The sequence below is a fragment of the Oncorhynchus clarkii genome, chromosome 1 (genome assembly GCF_045791955.1).
Source record: "Oncorhynchus clarkii lewisi isolate Uvic-CL-2024 chromosome 1, UVic_Ocla_1.0, whole genome shotgun sequence".
Classification (NCBI taxonomy): domain Eukaryota; kingdom Metazoa; phylum Chordata; class Actinopteri; order Salmoniformes; family Salmonidae; genus Oncorhynchus; species Oncorhynchus clarkii.
The window spans coordinates 73416585-73437303 of NC_092147.1; the positions used below are offsets into that span (position 1 = coordinate 73416585).

The 20719-nt window shown below is 44.3% G+C and overlaps 1 protein-coding gene across 8 annotated transcripts in view; it reads left to right on the plus strand.

Moving 5' to 3' along the window:
* Positions 1 to 20509, plus strand: part of LOC139411880 (C-terminal-binding protein 2-like) — a 116367-nt gene extending 95858 nt beyond the window's left edge. For 4 of the 8 annotated variants that reach the window (XM_071158683.1, XM_071158674.1, XM_071158666.1 and 1 more), the window contains 8 exons: positions 12417 to 12571; positions 14649 to 14793; positions 15312 to 15518; positions 15637 to 15851; positions 16510 to 16640; positions 16737 to 16864; positions 16966 to 17092; positions 18372 to 20509. In XM_071158683.1, coding sequence (XP_071014784.1) covers positions 12417 to 12571; positions 14649 to 14793; positions 15312 to 15518; positions 15637 to 15851; positions 16510 to 16640; positions 16737 to 16864; positions 16966 to 17092; positions 18372 to 18555 — 1292 coding nt within the window. In that variant the 3' untranslated portion in view covers positions 18556 to 20509. Of the gene's footprint in view, positions 1 to 12416; positions 12572 to 14648; positions 14794 to 15311; positions 15519 to 15636; positions 15852 to 16509; positions 16641 to 16736; positions 16865 to 16965; positions 17093 to 17333; positions 17417 to 17497; positions 17576 to 18094; positions 18150 to 18371 lie in introns of those variants that run through there. The other 4 variants (XR_011634646.1, XM_071158651.1, XM_071158642.1 and 1 more) reach the window with 4 other exon arrangements.
* The last annotated feature ends 210 nt before the right edge of the window (positions 20510 to 20719 follow it).

A 20719-nucleotide genomic window follows, 5' to 3' on the forward strand; every position in this document is an offset into this window, starting at 1 on the left:
GGAGAAAGGAGAAAAGGAGGAGAGGGGGGAGAGAGGGAGGAAGGGATAGCCTACCCTCAGGACACACTGAGAATCCCCCCTGCCTACTTTTTTTTGTGTGTTCTGCCACTGCCATGTGCCTCTCTTGATCTGAAGAATGTGGAGACAGCATTTCCCAGGCAAGGAGCATGTTTCCTGTTGGTTGTTCTGCGAGTGTGTGCTTGCGTGTGGTCAGAGTGTGTGTGTAGAGGGGGGTCTGTCAAGGCAATTGAACCTCAACGTGTCTGCAATGAAGTGTGTCATGAAAGAATGTGTGTGTGTGCATATGTCTCTACTGGGCTTGAAACCAGTGAACTGTGTAAATCCAAGGGGAAGGAAAGTGAGTGAGCAGAGAAGATGGAGGGGGGATGTATTGAGATTGAGGGATTGTTGGGGGGGAGGTCATTGATGAATGGTCATGCGTGTGTCTTCCAGTGTGAGTGAGTGATATCTGTATGTTCTTATACAGCGCTTAGCTCCTTTGTAAACAGTATAGTTATTACCACAATAAATCCCTGAGAGCTTGTGTGTGTGTGTGTGTGTGTGTGTGTGTGTGTGTGTGTGTGTGTGTGTGTGTGTGTGTGTGTGTGTGTGTGTGTGTGTGTGTGTGTGTGTGTGTGTGTGTGTGTGTGTGTGTGTGTGTGTGTGTGTGTGTGTGTGTGTGTGTGTGTGTGTGTGTGTGTGTGTGTGTGTGTGCGCGCGCTTCCCTCCCTGTGGTGTACGGTCCCTTGATGGTTCCCTGTGTAAAGAAAGCCAGTGTGGTTGAATGGGAGCTGAAGTGTGCTGTCCACTAGTCGCCTGCTTTTGTCTCTGGCCCCAATTGTGCTCTAGAGAGCAAGTCTGGCTGAAGAAGCACAAAGGCTGCCATTTAGGAAGGACAGACATCTCTCTCTCATTCTCCCTCACTCTATCATGGTCTCGTTATCTCTCATTCCTTCTCCCTGTATTTTCTTTCTTTCTGCCCCCTCTCTCTCTTTTTTTCCCTTAAAAAAAATGTAACCTTTATTTAACTAGGCAAGTCAGTTAAGAACACATTCTTATTTACAATGACGGTCTACTCCGGCCAAACTCAGACGACGCTGGGCCAATTGTGCGCCCCCCTATGGGACTCCCAATCACGGCCGGTTGTGATACAGCCTGGATTCGAACGTCTGTTAGTGACGCCTCTAGCACTGAGATGCATTGCCTTAGACCGCTGTGCCACTCGGGAGCTCTTGGCAGGGGAGTGGTTGGTTTAGTGGGGCTGGTAACAGGGCAGGGGCAGCAGGGTGGTGATAAGGGTGGGGAAGGATGGCAGGCAGAGGGAGGACAAGCAGGGGCTTTGTGTGTCTACAGGGGGGATAGGGTGTGCTGGGTGGTGAAGGGGGGCAGGGCGTCGTATGGTCGAGGGGGCCTGGAAGGGGAAAACCTGCCAACAAAAGAAGATTATATGGCCTCTACCCTCCTGCTCTCTCCCTCTCTTGCTGTTGCTCACACACAAGCATACACACAGTACCGTAGCTCATGTTCTGACACCGTGCTATGTGTGTGTGTATGTGTGTGGGTGTGTGTGTGTGCCTGGGTGTGTGTTTTTGGCCCTCTCTGAGGCAATGCAGTGTTCCAGTGCTCTGGCTGAGCTCGCTGCTGTCTCACTGCCCATCCACATACTGTCTCTCTGCACCAGCACTCAAACTATGCTGCCGTTGGCTACTGACCAGCCATAGACATACTTTACTCATATTCAGGTTTCCTGGCATAAATTGATAGACGAAGTCATAACACATTAACGCACCTCTCTTTGTCATTTTCGTAGTGGAGTCAGAACCTCTTTCTTTCTCGGTGTGCCAGTTTTGGAGGCCTGTTATTTTGAGTGAAGCTGTCTTATAATACCACTGGTTGACAGATTGAGTCAGGAGAGTGAGACCCCCACTCTGAGCAGACCTGTAACCGTGGCCTCAGCTTGGGAGTTGCTAGGTAACAAGAACCAGCTGTTGGTCCTAAGCCATTGAGCCCTTCTTAGCTCTTCATCTACAGTAGGAAAGAGAGCAGTTTCTACAAAACCCCATTCTGAACTGGGCGACCGCACCGAGGCAGAGCCCTGACATCACCGTGCCGTGGAAAATCCTCCTCACTTCCTTTTGTTTTCTCAGTTTTATTGTTTAGTGGGCTGGAGACTAGAGGCCAGGGGGAGATATATTGCATTTGTCACACACAGAATTGAGTCATTGGGGCTGTGGTTGGCCTGTGTTTGGTCACCTTACACTCTCCTCCAGGAGAGAGAGAAGGGGAGAAAGATGGGTGGTTTAGATTGAAAGAGACAGCTTTCCCTTTATCTGTTGTGGAAAATCGGCTCAGGGGTACAGGGGGAGTGCAACACTCCCTTATTTAGTCAAACTAGCTCACTGTTATATTAGGGAGTATGCTAAACTGTTTTGTTTCAGGACATTGTTACTGGAGCTCTGCAGCATGCAACATGTAAACAAAAACAAAATTGGGTAGGTGAGTGGGAGGCCCCGGTGCCCAACTGAGCAAGAGGACAAGTACATTAGAGTGTCTAGTTTGAGAAACAGACGTCTCACAAGTCCTCAACTGGCAGCTTCATTAAATAGTACCCGCAAAACACCAGTCTCAACGTCAACAGTGAGGAGTCGATTCCAGGATGCTGGCCTTCTAGGCATCTGTTTCTCAAACTAGACACTAATGTACTTGTCCTCTTGCTAAGTTGTGCACCGGGGCCTCCCACTCCTCTTTCTATTCTGGTTAGAGCCAGTCTGTGTTGTTCTGTGAAAGGAGTAGTACATAGCGTTGTACGAGATCTTCAGTTTCTTGGTAATTTCTCACATGAAATAGCCTTCATTTCTCAGAACAAGAATAGACTGAGTTCTTCTGAGTTTCAGAAGAAAGTTATTTGTTTCTGGTCCTTTTGAGCCTGTAATCGAACCCACAAATGCTGATGCTCCAGATACTCAACCAGTCTAAAGAATGACAGTTTTATTGCTTCTTTAATCAGAACAACAGTTTTCAGCTGTGCTAACATAATTGCAAAATAGTTTTCTAATAATCAACCTATCCTTTCAAAATTATGAACTTGGATTAGCTGACACAACGTGCCATTGGAACACAGGAGTGATGGTTGCTGATAATGGGCCTCTGTACGCCTATGTAGATATTCCATATAAAATCGGACGTTTTCCTGCTACAATAGTCATTTACAACATTAACAATGTCTACATTGTATTTCTGATACATTTTATGTTATTTTAATGGACAAGAAATGTGCTTTCCTTTCAAAAACAAGGACATTTCTAAGTGACCCCAAACTTTTGAATGGTTGTGTATATATATTTGTTTTGTTCAAACGTATATGTGAGTGTGTGAGAGTTAGGCTATATGGAGGAGATTACTGAGTAGTTTGGTTCATCAGGCTGACCCCCAGTCTTCGCTTGAAGTTATTGAGGGATGATGGTATTTTGGCAATGTGAAGATAAGGGTTCCAGAGTATGGTACCTCTATATCTGATAGAGAATTGACTATTGGAGATGTAGCAGTGGGGGAGGTGAAGGTTATCGCAGTGTCTTGTGTTATATAGATGGATTTCAGGATTAACCTGTAAGAATCCACTAAAGGGTTTAGGTAAACTGTCTGTGAGGTATGAGTATTTGTAGATCGAAGTGTATAATTGGCGTACACTAATGTCGTAAATAGACAAGATATTGAGTTTCTTAAACAAAGGTGCAGATGGAGCCAGGTAATTATAGGAGGTGGCAAGTCTTACAAATGTATTTTGTATGATGAGTACAATGTGTAGGTAGGAGGTGTATATACTGATCCAGACAATATTACATGAAATTAAATATGGGTAAATTGAGCTATAGTATGGAGTTAGGAAGCAAGCTTGATGAACAAAACCACTAATATTTCTGATGAAGCCAGCAGATTTCATCACTTTGTGTAGACAATTTGAATATGATCTTTCCAGGATATCTTTCCATCAATTAGAATTCTGAGGAATCTAGTGCATGTGACTAGTTCAATTTCATTCCCAACAATTGAGATTCTGGCTCTTTTTGTTGTTGTCGTTGCAATATTTCTTATTCTTACTAGTGAATAAAATAAAGTTGGATTTTTTAACATTTAAAGATATATTTTTTTTAATCTGGAATCATTCAGAAAATTTGGCCATACCTTAGTTGGCGTCATTAATTACTGAATCAACATTATTGTGTGATGATAAAATCAAATTGGTGTCATCAGCAAAGGGAATGGGAAGTACAGTAGAAGACACAGCAGCAAGGTCATTGATATAGATTAGGACTAACAAAGGTCCAATTATTGAACCCTGTGGGACGCCACAGGATATCTTGGCTCTGGGAGATGCACAGCCATTTGCATGAACAAATTGCTATCTAGCATAAACATAACTATATAGTCAATTATATGTATAATCATGAAAACTGTAATAATGTCATTTAGAAAGTAATATTTATTGATCAACCATGTCAAATGCTTTGGATGCATCTAAAAAGATGCCAAGAGCTTATTCATTGCTGTTCCAATTAACTCCATTTCCTCCATTACATCAGAAGGATCAAACTGAAGCAGAGAAGGGTAGTGTCCTTTAATGTAATCCAATGAAATATAACTCAAGTTCCAAGAAAAAGTGAGGGGTAGTTGAGGGATCGTTTCTCAATTGTTTTGCTCTATTTAGGAAATGGTTCTCCTCTAAATCTGTGACTCACCCTCTGGCAGCAGAGAATAGGAACTGTCTGATCAGACATCCAAATGGGAACTAGACACTCTATCGTATTATCTGAAGGAAAAGTTCATTTCTACGAAGGAATTTAGAGGCGGCCTTTATATTTCAGTTGTCAGAATCCAAAAAAGGATTTTAGTGGCAGAACATCTGGGCTTCATCTGTGGGTGGATGCTAATGTCTCTCTGCAAGCTTCTTTCATACTCCAAGAAAGCATCTAGATCGCGGCTGTAGTTGGCCAGGTGTCTAACTCATCCAATGAGAAGTATCACAACAACGCTGCATGGTGGTGACACACTTCCTTCCTTGAGTCTCAGAGCAATGTGATCTATTGGTTGTGTTAGTGTTCTTTGATAGACCATAAGCTAAATACGAAGCATCTTCTGTGTTTACGTAGCTCAGTGTAGTAATCGATTCCCTATTAACTATGAAGTGTATCATTGTATCAAATTGGTGGCTTCAAATGGTACAGTGGCATCTTTATCCATTAAAATAAAGGGCTCATTTTTCATTTTCCCCCTTAAGATGAGGCTAGTATTTTGTCTAGTGTGGATTTTCTCCACCCTGTTTTGGCTAGTGTCTACCCCTGCACTGGTTTCCAATGACACAGACTTTGGGTGGGGCTCATGCTAGCCTGCCAAACAACCATAGTGGTGCTAAACAGACCAGAGCCTTTAGTACAGAGAAGAGTGGGTCGTTCCACCTCAAAAAGCACTAGAAAGAGGATTTAGTCACCCACCATCTCAGATTGTTCTGAAATCGTTTCTGTAGTTGGAAACATAAGATTAGCATACCTGAAACATTATTGTATTCATACATAATTTGATCTCTGAGAAATTAAGCATTTTTTTGTTTGTTTTGTATTTTACCCCCCTTTTCTCCCCAATTTCATGATATCCAATTACGATCTTGTCTCATCGCTGCAACTCCCCAATGGGCTTGGGAGAGGCAAAGGTCAAGTTGTGCGTCCTCCGAAACAGGACCCACCAAACCGCGCTTCTTAACACCTGCCCGCTTAACCCGGAAACCAGCCGCAGCAATGTGTTGGAGGAAACACTCTACAACTGGTGACACGAGTCAGCATGCATGTGCCCAGCCCGCCACAAGGAGTCGCTAGAGCGCGATGGGACAAGGATATCCCGGCCGGCCAAACCCTCCCCTAACCCAGACGACGCTAGGCCAATTGTGCGCCGCCTCATAGGTCTCCCGGTCCCAGCCGGGCATCGAACCCGGGTCTGTAGTAACACCTCTAGTGCATAATGCGTGGCACTAATCGGGAGGCAGCCATTTTGATTCATATAATATTCAATAAATATAGTAATTAACATCCGTTTTGGCGAACACTTTTTTCAAATGATGAGTTACACATGAGGAATCCAAATATATTGTGAAAAGCCCCCCACGGACCCCTCACACCCCACGCCAGTCCCACCCCAACCATGGCTATATAGCAGGGTTCCCAACTGGATTTGGCCCACGGTTGTTTTATTTGGCCCCCACCAAGTTTTCTGAGCAATGGAATTGTCCTGTAAAAAAACAGGAAATCAGCTCCAAGTGATTTTAATTTTTTAAATCTGTTCCCAAGTATTCCCACGCATAATAGAGAGATATGTGATTGTATACAAATGTAAGCAAGGTTCTAATTTTTTTGTTTTTTTTTGTCAAATATTATATCGGTTTGGGCTTCTTGCAGTCACATTTGCAGACTACAAATGATTTGTAATTTTGTTCCAGCCCCCCAACCATCTGCTCAATAAAAAATCTAGTTGATGATCACTGATATATACCGTAGTATCAGTTATGTAAGTAGTATGGAGCTGCGGCTCGAAGTATTGCATCTTAATCCTATATAATGTATTCTCAGTGAATTTGGTTGATGTCATACCTTGTCCATGAACAGGAAGAGCATGAACTAGTGATCAAAACATGGTCATATCAGGATGTGGGATGGAATATAAACCAAACAACTTCAGTGACTCATTTCTCTGAACAGGAAAACAAAAACATCACCAAATTTACTGAGTTGACATACAACATACATACAACAATATTCCAAGTAGCAGCTCCATACTACTTGTCAGACATAGAAAACGGATACTGTGTACTTGTTGATGGGGTGGGATTGGCGTGGGGTGTGAACGGTCCGTGGGTGGTTTTTGACCATTTCGTTGGATTCCTCATGTCTTACTCATTGTTAGAAAAAAGTTGGGTCCAGACTTGAACACAATTGAGCATCTTTGGAGAGACCTGAAAATAGCTGTGCAGCGACGCTCCCCATCCAACCTGACAGAGCTTGAGAGGATCTGCAGAGAAGAATGGGAGAAACTCCCCAGATACAGGTGTGCCAAGCTTGTAGCGTCATACCCAAGAAGACTCAAGGCTGTAATCGCTGCCAAAGGTCGACTAACCGATGCCCTCGCACATTGAGTCTGTACAGGTACCCCCTGTAAATAGCCTCGCTATTGTTATTTTACTGCTGCTCTTTAATTATTTGTTACTTTTCTTTCTTTTTTTGTTGGTATTTTTCTTCCCTGCGTTGTTGGTTAAGGGCTTTTAAGTAAGCGTTTCACTGTAAGGTTCACCTGTTATATTCGGCGCATGTGACAAATAACATTTGATTTGATTAGTAAGTGCTGATTTAGGACCACAAGTGGGTTTAATTGGACACACAACTGTAACTTCATGGTTGGTTCCCAGAACACACAGTGGCGGAGGAAAAATATCAGGAACCACAACAAGGAACTTCACCGGTTGGCCTGATACGGCCTTGCAGCGGTCCTTGGGGATGTTAGCTGGCACAATTGTAGCTCTCATGAGCTAGTTTTCATTTCAGTGATCTTCAAGGAAGAGAGTCAGACCCTGTCTGATAGCAAATTGGTTGAGGATTGCTGCTTGGGTAGCTAACACAAGTCTTGGTGTCTCCAGCAATGTTACTTATCACGTGAGTGTGGTTCACAGAGCCACCTCGGTTACATAAGCACTGGTCCTGGACCAGCTGTGGTGATGAGATCTCAGAGGACATGTCAGTTCAGTAAGGATGAGGGATCCCATGGGGAAGATGGCTAGTCAACAAGACAGGCTAGACTGGATAAATCTACTCTAAGTGTGTGTGTGTGTGTGTGTGTGTGTGTGTTGTGTCCTGTGTCCTGTGTGCTGGTGGGTTTGTGCACGTGGGTGTGAGCATATCTGTTAATCTCCACTCTATTTTCAGATTATCCAGAACATGTATGCATACATTAGCATTTTATTATGTCGTTGAGAACATTCTGGAACAGTATGGAGTTGTAGCACATTTGACATGATGTGACTTGCATTTGACTTTACAGGAGGCTGCTGAGGGGAGGACAGCTAATAATAATGGCTATAATGTAATGGGAACCATGTGTTTGATGTGTTTGATACCATTCCATGTATTCCGTTATAGCTTTTACTATGAGCCCGTACTCCCCAATTAAGGTGCCACCAGCCTCCTGTGGTTGACTTGCCTCATGTCATTTTCTCCCAGGCTGCTTTAAAGGGATACTTTGGGATTTTATCTTCTTCCCCGGAGTCAGATGAACGTGTGGACACAATTTTTATGTCTCTGTGTGCAGTTTGAAGGAAGTTGCTCACTAGCGCTAGCACAATTGCTAACTAGCGTTAGCACAATGACTGAAAGTCTATGGATATCTGCTAGCATGCTAGTAGATGTCCATAGACTTCCAGTCATTGCGCTAATGCTATTTAGCATTGGGTCACAAAACTACCTCTTAACTTTCTTCATACTGGACAGAGACTAAAAAATGGTATCCATGAGTTCCTCTGACTCTGAGGAAGTAGATAAAGGGCCTCATTGCCAAAATCCCAAAGTATCCCTTTAAGAAGCTCTTCAGAATTACTGACCAGGTATTAGGTCCTCATTAAGCTCTCATTAGTAGCTAATTAGCCAGCAATGTATCATGTATTTAGCAGAGCTTCTTGTTCTGACTTATTAGGGTGCTGAAAGTCTATTAGCCACAAGGAAATAATTAATCATCAGTATTTTGACCCACTTCCGACTGTTGCCAGTATTTCGCTTGCCTCTAAACTGTGTGTGAGTGTGACCCTCTGCTCTCAGCTAATAGGGTATTTGAAGGAGGTTGTGCTCACCAATTCTGTGCTATGTTAATGGGGTCTGCAGGAGTGTAAGGAGATTCAAGCGTGTGTCTGTGGAACAGTATTTTACTTCAGAGCGCCCTGCACACAGTCGGGCTAGTGCCCGAAGTCTTCCTGACTTCGGAGTCTGGCAAAGCTGCTTGGTGTTGTAGGCAGGATGTGTCGATAAGGAAGGTGGCTCTTCTGTGTCTTTCTCACTCAAGAACCCACATAGACAGCCACACATAGCCCCTGAAAGCTGCCCCCTTCCAATACAACTGTTAGAGTTTCAAATCCAGGTCTCAAACCACCCAGGAAAGAAAAATAAAAAGATTTAAGAGAACCAATCAAAGCTCAGCCAATTTCTGTGCGAATAATGCATTTATGGTGGACCCATAGCCAGACCAGTGTGTCACAGCGCTCGTTCGCTGTGTACCACGGGAGTCGCGTCAGCCAGACTACCATGCACAGTCCCATGGAGAGAAAGTGAACTGTGCAATAAATAGCTATAGACCTCCATCCTTCCAGGGATATTGAATCTATAGGTACCCTATTCACACAATTGTAAAGAGCTATGTTGTCATGGCAATTTCCTTCCTCTGTGCTTCGTCATGTAAAAGGCTGTGAGAGTTGACTGACACTGTGTGAGAGGCACAGAGACACGTACCCATGATAATAATACATAAAAGATAATAATACACAAAAGTATATACAGTGCATTCGGAAAGTTTTCAGACCCCTTCCCCTTTTCCACATTTTGTTACGTTACTGCCTTATTCTAAAATTTATTCAATATTTTTTTCCCCCTCATCATTCTACACACAGTACCCCATACTGACAAAGGGAAACATGTTTTTAGAAATGTTTGCAAATTTATTAAACATGAAAAACAACTTATTTACATAAGTATTCAGACCCTTTGCTATGAGACTCTAAATTGAGCTCAGGTGCATCCTGTTTCCATTGATCATCCTTGAGATGTTTCTAAAACTTGGAGTCCACCTGTGGTAAATTGAATTGATTGGACATGATTCGGAATGACACACACCTGTCTATAAGGTCCCACAGTTGACAGTGCATGTCAGAGCAAAAACCAAGCCATGAGGTCGAAGGAATTATCTGTAGAGCTCTGAGACAGGATTATGTTGAGGCACATATCTGAGGAAGGGTACCAAAAAATGTCTGCAGGCTTGAAGGTCCCCAAGAACACAGTGGCCTTCATCATTCTTAAATGGATGAAGTTTGGAACCACTAAGACTCTTCCTAGAGCTGGCTGCCTGGCCAAACTGAGCAATCTGGGGAGAAGGGCCTTGGTCAGGGAGGTGACCAAGAACCCGTTGGTTACTCTGACAGAGCTCTAGAGTTCCTCTGTGGCGATGGGAGAACCTTCCAGAAGGACAACCATCTCTGCAGCACTCCACCAATCAGGCCTTTATGGTAGAGTTTGCAGACTGAAGCCACTCCTTAGTAAAAGGCACATGACAGCCCACTGGCAAAAGGCACCTAAAGGACTCTCAGACCATGAGAGACAAGATTCTCTGGTCTGATGAAACCAAGATTGAATTCTTTGGCCTGAATCTCAAGCATCACGTCTGGAGGAAACCTGGCACACAGCCAAGCAGGAGTGGCTTCGGGACAAGTCTCTGAATGTCCTTGAGTGGCTAAGTCAGAGCCCGGACTTGAACCCAATCTAACATCTCTGGAGAGACCTGAAAATAGCTGTGCAGCGACGCTCCCCATCCAACCTGACGGAGCTTGAGAGGATCTGCAGAGAAGAATGGGAGAAACTCCCCAAATATTGGTGTGCCAAGTTTCTAGCGTCATACCCAAGAAGACTTGACGCTGTAATCGCTGTCAAAGGTGCTTCAACAAAGTACAATTAATTGAATCAATTTTAGATTAAGGCTGTAACATAACAAAATGTGGAAAAGAGGAAGGGGTCTGAATGCTTTCTGAATGCACTGTATGTCCTAGCCATCCCTCACATCTCCACACTCACAGGGCTCAGTGGTGACCTCCCAAAGACTGGCTGTCTTTCACAGCTGTGACATTATACAGGAAGTCTATTAGGTGCTCTCTTTAGGTTGAACTGTATGAAAAACAAATCATTCAGTGCTAGCGTCACGTTATGATTTCAACCTCCCTGGTTACCGCCACCAAGACGGAATTCATACATTTCTTATGCTGGATACAATTTAGGATGTTGTGGTTAGCTGGTTATTGTTATTAGGGAAAACTCATGAAGAACCAAGTGGTGTTAAGGGACATTGTTTTTGTGTTGTTGTACATTCTGACACATTTCTCTGTATTTCTTTTGTGTTTCTGGTCTATCTTGTGTTCTCGTTCAATGGGCACAGGTTACAGTCTGTTCTCTCTGATGTTGAAATGGACACAGAGGGGAGAGAAAAGCTCAGATCTGCTCTTCAGCAGCACCGACGCCACTAAATCAAATATTTCATAATCCTGCCCAAATCCTGTAATCACCATGACAACAGCAGTAGGGAGCGAGGGAGCGCTGGAGGAGTGGTGTGCAAAGTGCTTTCTCTCCCTCTCCCTCTTCCCCCCCCTTTCCTTTTTTTGGATGGAATTTGGTTTCATTCTGCCCAGAGTCGCTCTTCTCTTTTTTCACTCTGTTCCTTCACAGAGTATAAAGCTCCAGGGATGATACATTGGTGATATTGTGCTGTGCGTTTGGAGAAGGTTGAGATACTTGTGTCTGTAGTATCATGCTGTAACAGATACAGAACACAGGTGTGGGTGTGCTTGCTTACGCGTGTGTGTGCGTAGTGCGTACACACAAACACACACACAAGCATGCACATACACACACACACACACACACACATACACTGCCCCTGCAGGGTTGTGATATGGTGGGAGTGACCTCATGGGGTGAAAGGCTTTGTTGCCTGGTAACTGGAGTTATCAGGAGTCACAACGATGAGACACAGCAGAGGGGTTGGTCATTTCAGGAAGTATTGAGTGTGTGTTATTGATCCATCTTACCAGGTGATTGTGGAGTCAGAGCATTCATTGTATCGAACTGTCAATTTTCACAGCGTGTGTGTTTTAGGGAGGGAAAAGATTACATATGCACATCCAATGTCTTTGTGCAGGTGCGGTTCAGTGAATCTGTTAAAGAGACTCACACACTGCAATCTATTCTCCAATGTAGTTTATTGTTAACAATGTGCCGACCCCTCAGGTTTTCATCAAGTTTCCTCCTCCTCTCTCTTTATCTCCTCTCTCTCTCTGTTCTCGCGCTCTCTGTCCTCTCTCTATCTCATTTCTCTTTCACTGTCCTCTCTCTGTTCTCTCTCTCTGTCCTCTCTCTCTCTCTCTCTCTCTCTCTCTCTCTCTCTCTGTCCTCTCTATCTCCTCTCTCTCTCTCTGTCTCTCTGTCTCTCTGTCTCTCTGTCTCTCTCTCTCTCTCTCTCTCTCTCTCTCTCTCCTCTCCTCTCCTCTCCTCTCCTCTCCTCTCCTCTCCTCTCCTCTCTTTATCTTCTCTCTCTCTCTGTTTATCTTCTCTCTCTCTCTGTCTCTGTGTGTGTAGGTATCCGGCCCCAGATCATGAATGGGCCGATGCACCCTCGCCCCCTAGTGGCCCTGTTAGATGGGCGTGACTGTACAGTAGAGATGCCCATCCTCAAAGACCTGGCCACTGTCGCCTTCTGTGACGCCCAGTCCACACAGGAGATCCATGAGAAGGTATAACACACACACACACACACACACACACACACACACACACGGACTGCATGGGTTTGTGCCCTCAATTCAAACTGTAGCGGTCTTTTCACCTCCTTCTCCCCCTCTGCTCCTTCTCTAACATAAAACAGATATTACAGTACAGTATATTGTCTCTCCCACCCTTTCCCATTTAAGTGAAAGTGATTTCATTAGGATGTAATGTCATTGGTTGTCTATGCTCTTCCTCTCCTCCTCTGGTTGTTAAATAGAGAGGCTGCTTATGGGAAAGGAATGTCATTATATACTGAGATAGCATGTAGCGCTCCTTAACGACAGAGTCATCAGCAATATACCATTGCAACATCAAATCTTCCCCTCTTCATCTAAAATACAAAATGTGGAAAGAGGTTGTTAACAAAGCTACTTCCATGTGTTGTGTCTGTTGACCCTACAGTTGTATCAGCGTTGAAAAGCTTCATAGTGATAATCAATTGTTAACAAGGTTTGTTGACATAGATTTTGTCAGCACAGGCAGTGTTGAACCATTTACAATATATATTTGGGTGTGACGCATAGAGAGAGAGCGAGTGAAATTGGAAAATAGAAAGAATGGAGGGAGAAAAATAGGACCAGGGTTCTTTTGACCTCTTGACACTTTTCTCCCTGGACCCTGGCCTCTCCGTGCTCCCCTGCTCGCGCACACCAAGGCCTTTCTGTCCAATCAGCTGTTGTGTTTGTGCATACATTACAAAACGAGATGGCCTGCCCTGGGTGTAGAGATATTGGCAGAGCTCCCGCCTTTGTAACGAGTCAGCAGAGACAGCAGAGGTGGCACTCCACACACACGAGAGGAGAAAGGGCCCCACACAGGGACTCACACGCAAACAAACCACAAACATTGGCTCACACACACACAGGCTCAAATGCTGACTCACTGATTTCACACACACACACACACACACACTTTTATCTGAAACATACTGAAACACACACACTGCTGCCTCTGCATGCATCGCCTGAGAAAGAGGAGCCAAGTTAGTTCCCTGACAGGAGCCCTAACCTGCACATTTCTTCTCAGTGGCATTGTGTTTGAGCAGTGTTGGGATGTGACAATGACTCACTGTCTAATTCAAAGCAGTGCTAGTCTCATCACGTTTTGGTGGTGACTTATCTCTACGTTGTGTCGTGTGGACTGAAGGGTTAGCATGCTCGTGTGTTATCTCTCCCTCTGGTGTCAGAACAGTGTTAGCAGTTTAACCATCTGTTTGTGGACTTGTTTCCGTGAGTTAGCGAGGGAATTGATACAAATGAATCTTGAGCATGATATCAGCTTTTATCTGGACAGCTACCGCCCCACCCCCACCCACACCAACTGTCTCCACACATCATTTTGATCTGGAGGAAATATTCTCTCAAACTGGTCCTTTGACATCTATAGGGCCATATCCAACTGCTTTTTTACACCTACCATGTATTTTAACACTGGCCCACCATAGTTATAAAAAATCCAATTTCCATTCAGTCTGACACATTGCTCAGCGATTACCCCGCTTGCTTAATGACTCACACAGCATTGGTCATTATAACCCACAGGACGTATTGTCTCCAGCCAAACTTGCCTCTGGCTAGCAGCACAGCCTAAGCAATTAGATGAACGCATGAGGAGAGCTTCAACCTTGAATTAGCATCTAGCGCTGGTTCCAGCTAGCTCTCATAAAACCCTTATGGAAATTCACATCTATGCTAATCTGGCAGGCCAAGCAAATGCAGTTAGCCGGAGGAGAATTTAAAGCTATTATTTACCCAAAGTGCCTGGCAGGGGGCACTTGCTATGCTATCTGGGTATCTGGAAAACCATCAATCTAGTTTATGACCCTGGCTGTCTCCACCCTAACTAACCTGGTTTGCGTAGACAGATTCTGATAATGCAGGGCTTTTGACACGTACACATTTGCACTCGCGCGCACACACACACACACACACACACACACACACACACACACACACACACACACAAAATGAATATGTGATGAAATGATGAAATGCCTTTAATGATAATGGTGAGGATGAAGGTGACTCTCCCTTTCTCCATCAGGTGCTGAACGAGGCAGTAGGGGCCATGATGTACCACACCATCACCTTGACCAGAGAAGACCTGGAGAAATTCAAGGCTCTACGCATCATCATCCGCATCGGCAGCGGCTACGACAACATCGACATCAAGGCGGCCGGAGAGATGGGTAGGAGGAAAAAAGAGAGAGGACAGAGGGATAAGATAAGACTTTATTGATCCCCTAAGGGGACATTTTATTGCAAGGGCCAATTCAACATAGGAATAACAACAACAACCCGCTCGTCAGCACTGCAGCCAAGACTCTTTGGAATGTAGCCAAACCAAACACTGCTTTTATAATTTTACATAACATGTAATTGGAGTATTATCCCTTAAATACACAGACAAAAGCTGTGAAAACATTGATAAGAAATACTCCCCCACAGACTTAGTTTTGCCCCGGGCATGTCACTTAATTAAAACAAAAAATCCTCAATAAACATTGAAGCCTGGTGTGAAATATGTTGTTTGTTTCATATTTGTGCACTATAATGCAAAAAAATATGTCATTGCCTTTCCAAGTGTGCAGTTTTTGCATGTGTCTTGGGCACTTAGTTGTTCCTTTCATAACCAGCTGTGCATAGAGCTTCTACTTATTTTTGGCCTTCTTCATCCCTCACCCTGTCTTCCCTCTCTCTTTGCCAGGCATCGCGGTGTGTAACATCCCGTCGGCGGCGGTGGAGGAGACAGCAGACTCCACTCTGTGCCACATTCTCAACCTGTACCGGCGGAACACCTGGCTGTACCAGGCTCTCCGGGAGGGCACGCGGGTCCAGAGCGTGGAGCAGATCAGAGAGGTGGCGTCCGGAGCCGCCAGGATCCGAGGAGAAACACTGGGCCTCATCGGCTTCGGTGAGTCACAGGAGATGTCTGTCTTTAGTAACGGCCACTATTGAGAGTGCTTTGTTCACACACACATCCATTACATTGTGATCCGCTTCTGACACTGGATTCGTGTGTATGTCTACAGGTCGTTCAGGGCAGGCGGTGGCGGTGCGGGCCAAGGTGTTTGGCTTCAACGTGATCTTCTACGACCCGTACCTGCAGGACGGCCTTGAGCGTTCGCTGGGTGTTCAGCGTGTCTACACCCTGCAAGACCTGCTCTACCAGAGTGACTGTGTCTCCCTGCACTGTAACCTGAACGAACACAACCACCACCTCATCAACGACTTCACCATCAAACAGGTGAACACACACAGGCAACCACACAGACACGCATACACACAATCCTCAAATAGGCCATAACAGTACAGTAGTGCGCACCCAGCCCTCACTGCGTAGTTGTTGATCACCACTGCCACCTGAAGTCAGCTTTTCAAACTGCACTCTGCTATAGGAGTCTAACATCAATGTCCTCTTTGAAATGTGAGGGGCGGTCTCATCAAGGAAGAACCTGGTTAACTTGTGATTTATATATTCAAATAACTATACCATACGTTTCCTGGGAGAACATCAGTCTTTTGCTGCCACCAGATCTCAGTGTGCGTGCGTTCATGCCTGTGTGCATGTTTGCATTTATACGTGTGTTCGCGTGGGGCTTGTGCCTTTTACAGAGCAGATACAGTTGTTCCCTGAATTCAAGCTTTTATCAAGATGAAGGGATGGCTTTTATCCAGATGCTCTCATTTCATCTCTGTCGCTCTCTTTTGGTACACAGAGGTTTGCCTTTTTGGATATGAATCTAAGCTTTTAGTATGTGAAGCATAATGCAGTGCACCTTAGGGCTTTGTGCTTGAAAGCACCACTGCAGGCACATACTGTAGCAGTGGGCTCCCACATGTGTATTCTACAGGAGAGGGAATGTCACTTGATGTTTAGTAAAACAGGTTTGCTTTTGTTTTAGATGCGACAGGGTGCGTTCCTGGTGAACTCTGCGCGGGGAGGTCTGGTGGACGAGAAGGCCTTGGCTCAGGCCCTGAAAGAGGGCAGGATACGGGGGGCCGCTCTGGACGTTCATGAGTCAGAACCCTTCAGGTGAGCGTGGGCACTTATCTGTGTGTATAGATAACTTCACCAACTCCATTATCCAGTTCACCGTAGCCAATCTTTCTCTCTGCCACTGTTGTGTAGTTTTACCCAGGGTCCTCTGAAGGATGCTCCTAACCTGATCTGCACTCCTCACACGGCCTGGTACAGTGAACAGGCCTCACTAGAGATGAGAGAGGCAGCTGCCACAGAGATACGCAGAGCCGTCACTGGTAAACACAGACACAGACACGCACACATGCATTATATCACACACCGAGAAACTCATTTGGAGCTAATTCTTCACTTGAATGTTTTTGTTTCTCCGATGCAGGCCGTATCCCCGACAGTTTACGAAACTGTGTCAACAAGGAGTTCTTTGTTACCACGGCGCCCTGGACAGTGGAACAGCAGCAGATGCAGCAGCAGATGCACCCTGAACTCAACGGTGCCACGTACAGGTAGGGGAGCTCAATCCCACCCAAACAGACCATTATGCAGGGAACCCCTCTTATTGGTCAGGTTCACTTCCTCCTGCATATACTATCCATATAAGCAGGACATTTTGATTTTTAAAAAGGAGATATTTTCCCAAGTAAAATAAACAGTAAAATAGTCATTTCCATGCTCAAGTACAAGAAGGTGTCCCCTGTATTCAATCTATGAGAACCTCTTTTCTATTTAACCTTCCTGGTATTTTAGGCTAGGTCTTCCTTAGTGGCATATCGTGGGAATGAAGAGCTATGGGGACACATTGATTACTACCATCCCCTGCTATTATTAATCAGGCAGTCAACAGTATTGACCTCTCAGTCTCTCACCTATATCTGCTGTCTCAACTGGACTGAACTACTTCTCTTACACAGCCGAGTCAACCAAACCATGGTACAGGCCATAGCAACTGGGGGAATGCAAGACAAATTATATACCTAATAGAGAACCAGGTAAATACTACCAATGCTGACCCACAATGATAGGCTCAGGACCACCTGTGCTGATCAAAACATAGCTGCTGTTAGTTTTTATGATAGTCTGTGTTTCATTTATTTCTCGCCCAATATACCTGCTCTGCCCACCCTCTCATTGCACACCTTATTTCCTACCCCAAAACCAACAAATGTGGCCAAAACCTGGCCTCTTGTACCATACCAAATGATCCAAAATCTATTGAATGTTGGCACATTATGGCAACCATTTGATTGTAAGTACAGTCAGTGTTGTATTCCATATTACTCCCTGCTCAGGATGTATGAGTATGACTTGGGTTTCATTTTTCCTCTAAACATCCCTTTTCCCCAAACGGTTCACTGTGTCTGTCCCCTGAAATATCCTATCGGGAACTTTTCCTTGACCTGTCATCTCTAGCCCTACAAACCATTCCCTTATGCCTAAATATAACTATATTTTGTTGATATCTGAGTGGTTTAGTAAATCAAGATATATTTCTCTGATACGTTTATCAGTTTCCCAAGAACAACAGATGAGGTCTTGTGGTCGTTTTGAATCCTGAATTGACATGTAAGAGTTGAATCAGTTTTCAGATTTCATGTGATGTCTGTTTTGCACCACACTATGTGTGACTTCTCTTGCTTTGATTAGAATATCACCACTGAATTGGATCCTTAGCCTCACTTCTAATGTAGCAACTTAAAACGGCCATTTAAAGGCTTATCAGGTTGTTAAAACCTATGAGGTATTGTTATGGTACCATGTGACCTGACAATTGTCTCCCTGGCACAGGTACCCCCCTGGTGTGGTGGGTGTGGCCTCGGGTGGGATCCCTGGGCCGATGGAGGGGATGATGCCTGGGGGGGTGCCCATCGCCCACACCCTGCCCTCTGGTACCCACCCCTCCCAGGCCCCCTCCCCCAACCAACCCTCCAAACAAGGGGAGCCCATGAGACAGCACATGACCGAGCCATAACTCTGCATCCAGGGAGGAAGGAGTTCATATATACAAAACCGACCAACTGACCCACCCGCTCTTAGACCAGCAGACTGATCGTTAGGGTTCACACAGAACACCGGAACCAAGTGGGGACAGTGAATATATTCACAACTGACACTCCAAAGTGGGGACAGTCAAAACTCATGTTCCAAGGATCTGAACTTTTCACTTCTAATTTTCCTTTGTTTTAGTTTTTATTCAGTTTAAGTGTTTACTCTTTTTTTTGTGTGTGTTTGTTGGAAGATTCCTGTGTTCTGGGACAAGTTGTTACCGAGTGCCAGAGTTAAGGCTCGCCCATCTTGACTGACCCACCAATGGGAGATTGGAAGGACAATGACATCATCTGTTACTGCCCCATTCTTCATTTCAGTTCAGTCCACGTGTGTCTGTGTATTTTTCTTTCACCTGTTCTGAGACCACCCTACAAGTGAATATCTGTCTTTCTGTTCTTCAATGTGAAAAAAAATGAATGATTATAAAATGACATATATTTATCAGACAGTAGAAAAAGACAATTGGTGTTGCCAGTGGCATCGGCAGTCTCAATGGGGACCTCTAAACCCTTTCCTAGTCCATCTCTCACCCTGTTGACTGCTGGCTCATGAATTTACAGACAGTAATGTTGGACACATCAGGGTTGCCAGATCTCTTGAGCCTCATGACCAGAACGAGACAAAAACAATAATCCCAAATTGCCATTCTGAAGAATCAAAACAAAACTCAATGTAAGTGAATATGGGACCTAAAACCTTTATTTGAATTTGTCCATTGTGAACATCTCTCAACCCCTGAGAACACCCAAAGTATTATAGAGAGGATTTTGTTCTGGTAAAACTCCAATTTAGTTGTTTAGTTCCTCTTAAGAGCTTTTTCAAAGATCCAGGTTCCCGACGCACGGGTGGGAGAGAGACTAGTGTGATAAAGGTTATGATCGCAATTTCAGACAATGTGAAGTTGTAAGTATTGATGAATTGACTTTGGATTCAGTAATCACGTGGTGGTCTGCCGCTAAAATATTGAAGTAAGAAATGGATGCAACAGCAGTTCTAACTGTTAAAAGCACCTCTGCTTTTACCTGGACCTCTACATTATGGATTTGGACATTGTCACGGGTGTTTGTATACTAGATTGATCTCTTAAAATGTCCTGTTTTTTTTCTCACCAAATGGACTTACAAAGTAGCACCAGGCAGATAGGAAAGGGTTTGGAAAGTGAGGTTACCGACTCAGGAATTTTTTCTTTGCAGATATCTTTTTCCCAAATTCTGTCTGAAAGAAGAAAAAAAAAAAGTCTGGATGGTTCTGTGTGTTTCCACCTTTTCTTCATTGTGGTATTTTTATAAATCAAACCTGTCTTTTGGTGTTCAAGGTTTTTGCAGAGTCCTGTTAGATTTGTATTGGCTAGTTAAATGTTCTTATAATCATAGTCTAATGTGAACCACCCTTTCTTTTTGGTTTTCTGTTCTAATGAAAGCCAGTGGGAGCTCTTAGAGGCATCGTGCACTGCACTCTGTGAGCAATAGCAACACCCCTCTAGTGCCCCAAAGTTAGCAAGACAGGGCTGCTAGCAGATTGTTTGGTTTTTAGTGTGAGTATTTGTATTTGTTTCTTGTACAAGGTGAACATATAGCATTCAGTGCAGTTCAAATAAAAAAATGCTGCTCTATCAGGCTCTGTGAAAGGTTTGTGAAATTGGTGTTTGACTTTGCTGCTTATTCATGCATTAACATAATGTGGAATTAACATCAATAGCTAGGTTTCCATCCAATTGGTGACAGATTTTCATGCGAGTATTCTAAAATCCACATAAATATGCACATTTCCCCACCGAACTGACTTGTTGCTCATAAAAATCAGTGCGTGATGAGTAGTGCACACAATGTACTTTTTCGCTTATGTTTTCATGTACTGAATAAAAATGTAAAGTTCAATGTGTTTTGCATTTTCAACTCTACCAATAGCTTTGTCACAAAAACTGTTACGTTAAATAGCAAATGTGCCTCCTCTGGTCTGGGCATGTGTGCTCTAGCCCAGGGCCCCCCCATTATAATTTAGGATGGTCTCCTTTGACAAAGTGTAGACCATCTATAACCAGGTGCATCAAATTGTAGTGAATTCATACTGAAACATTCAAACACCAC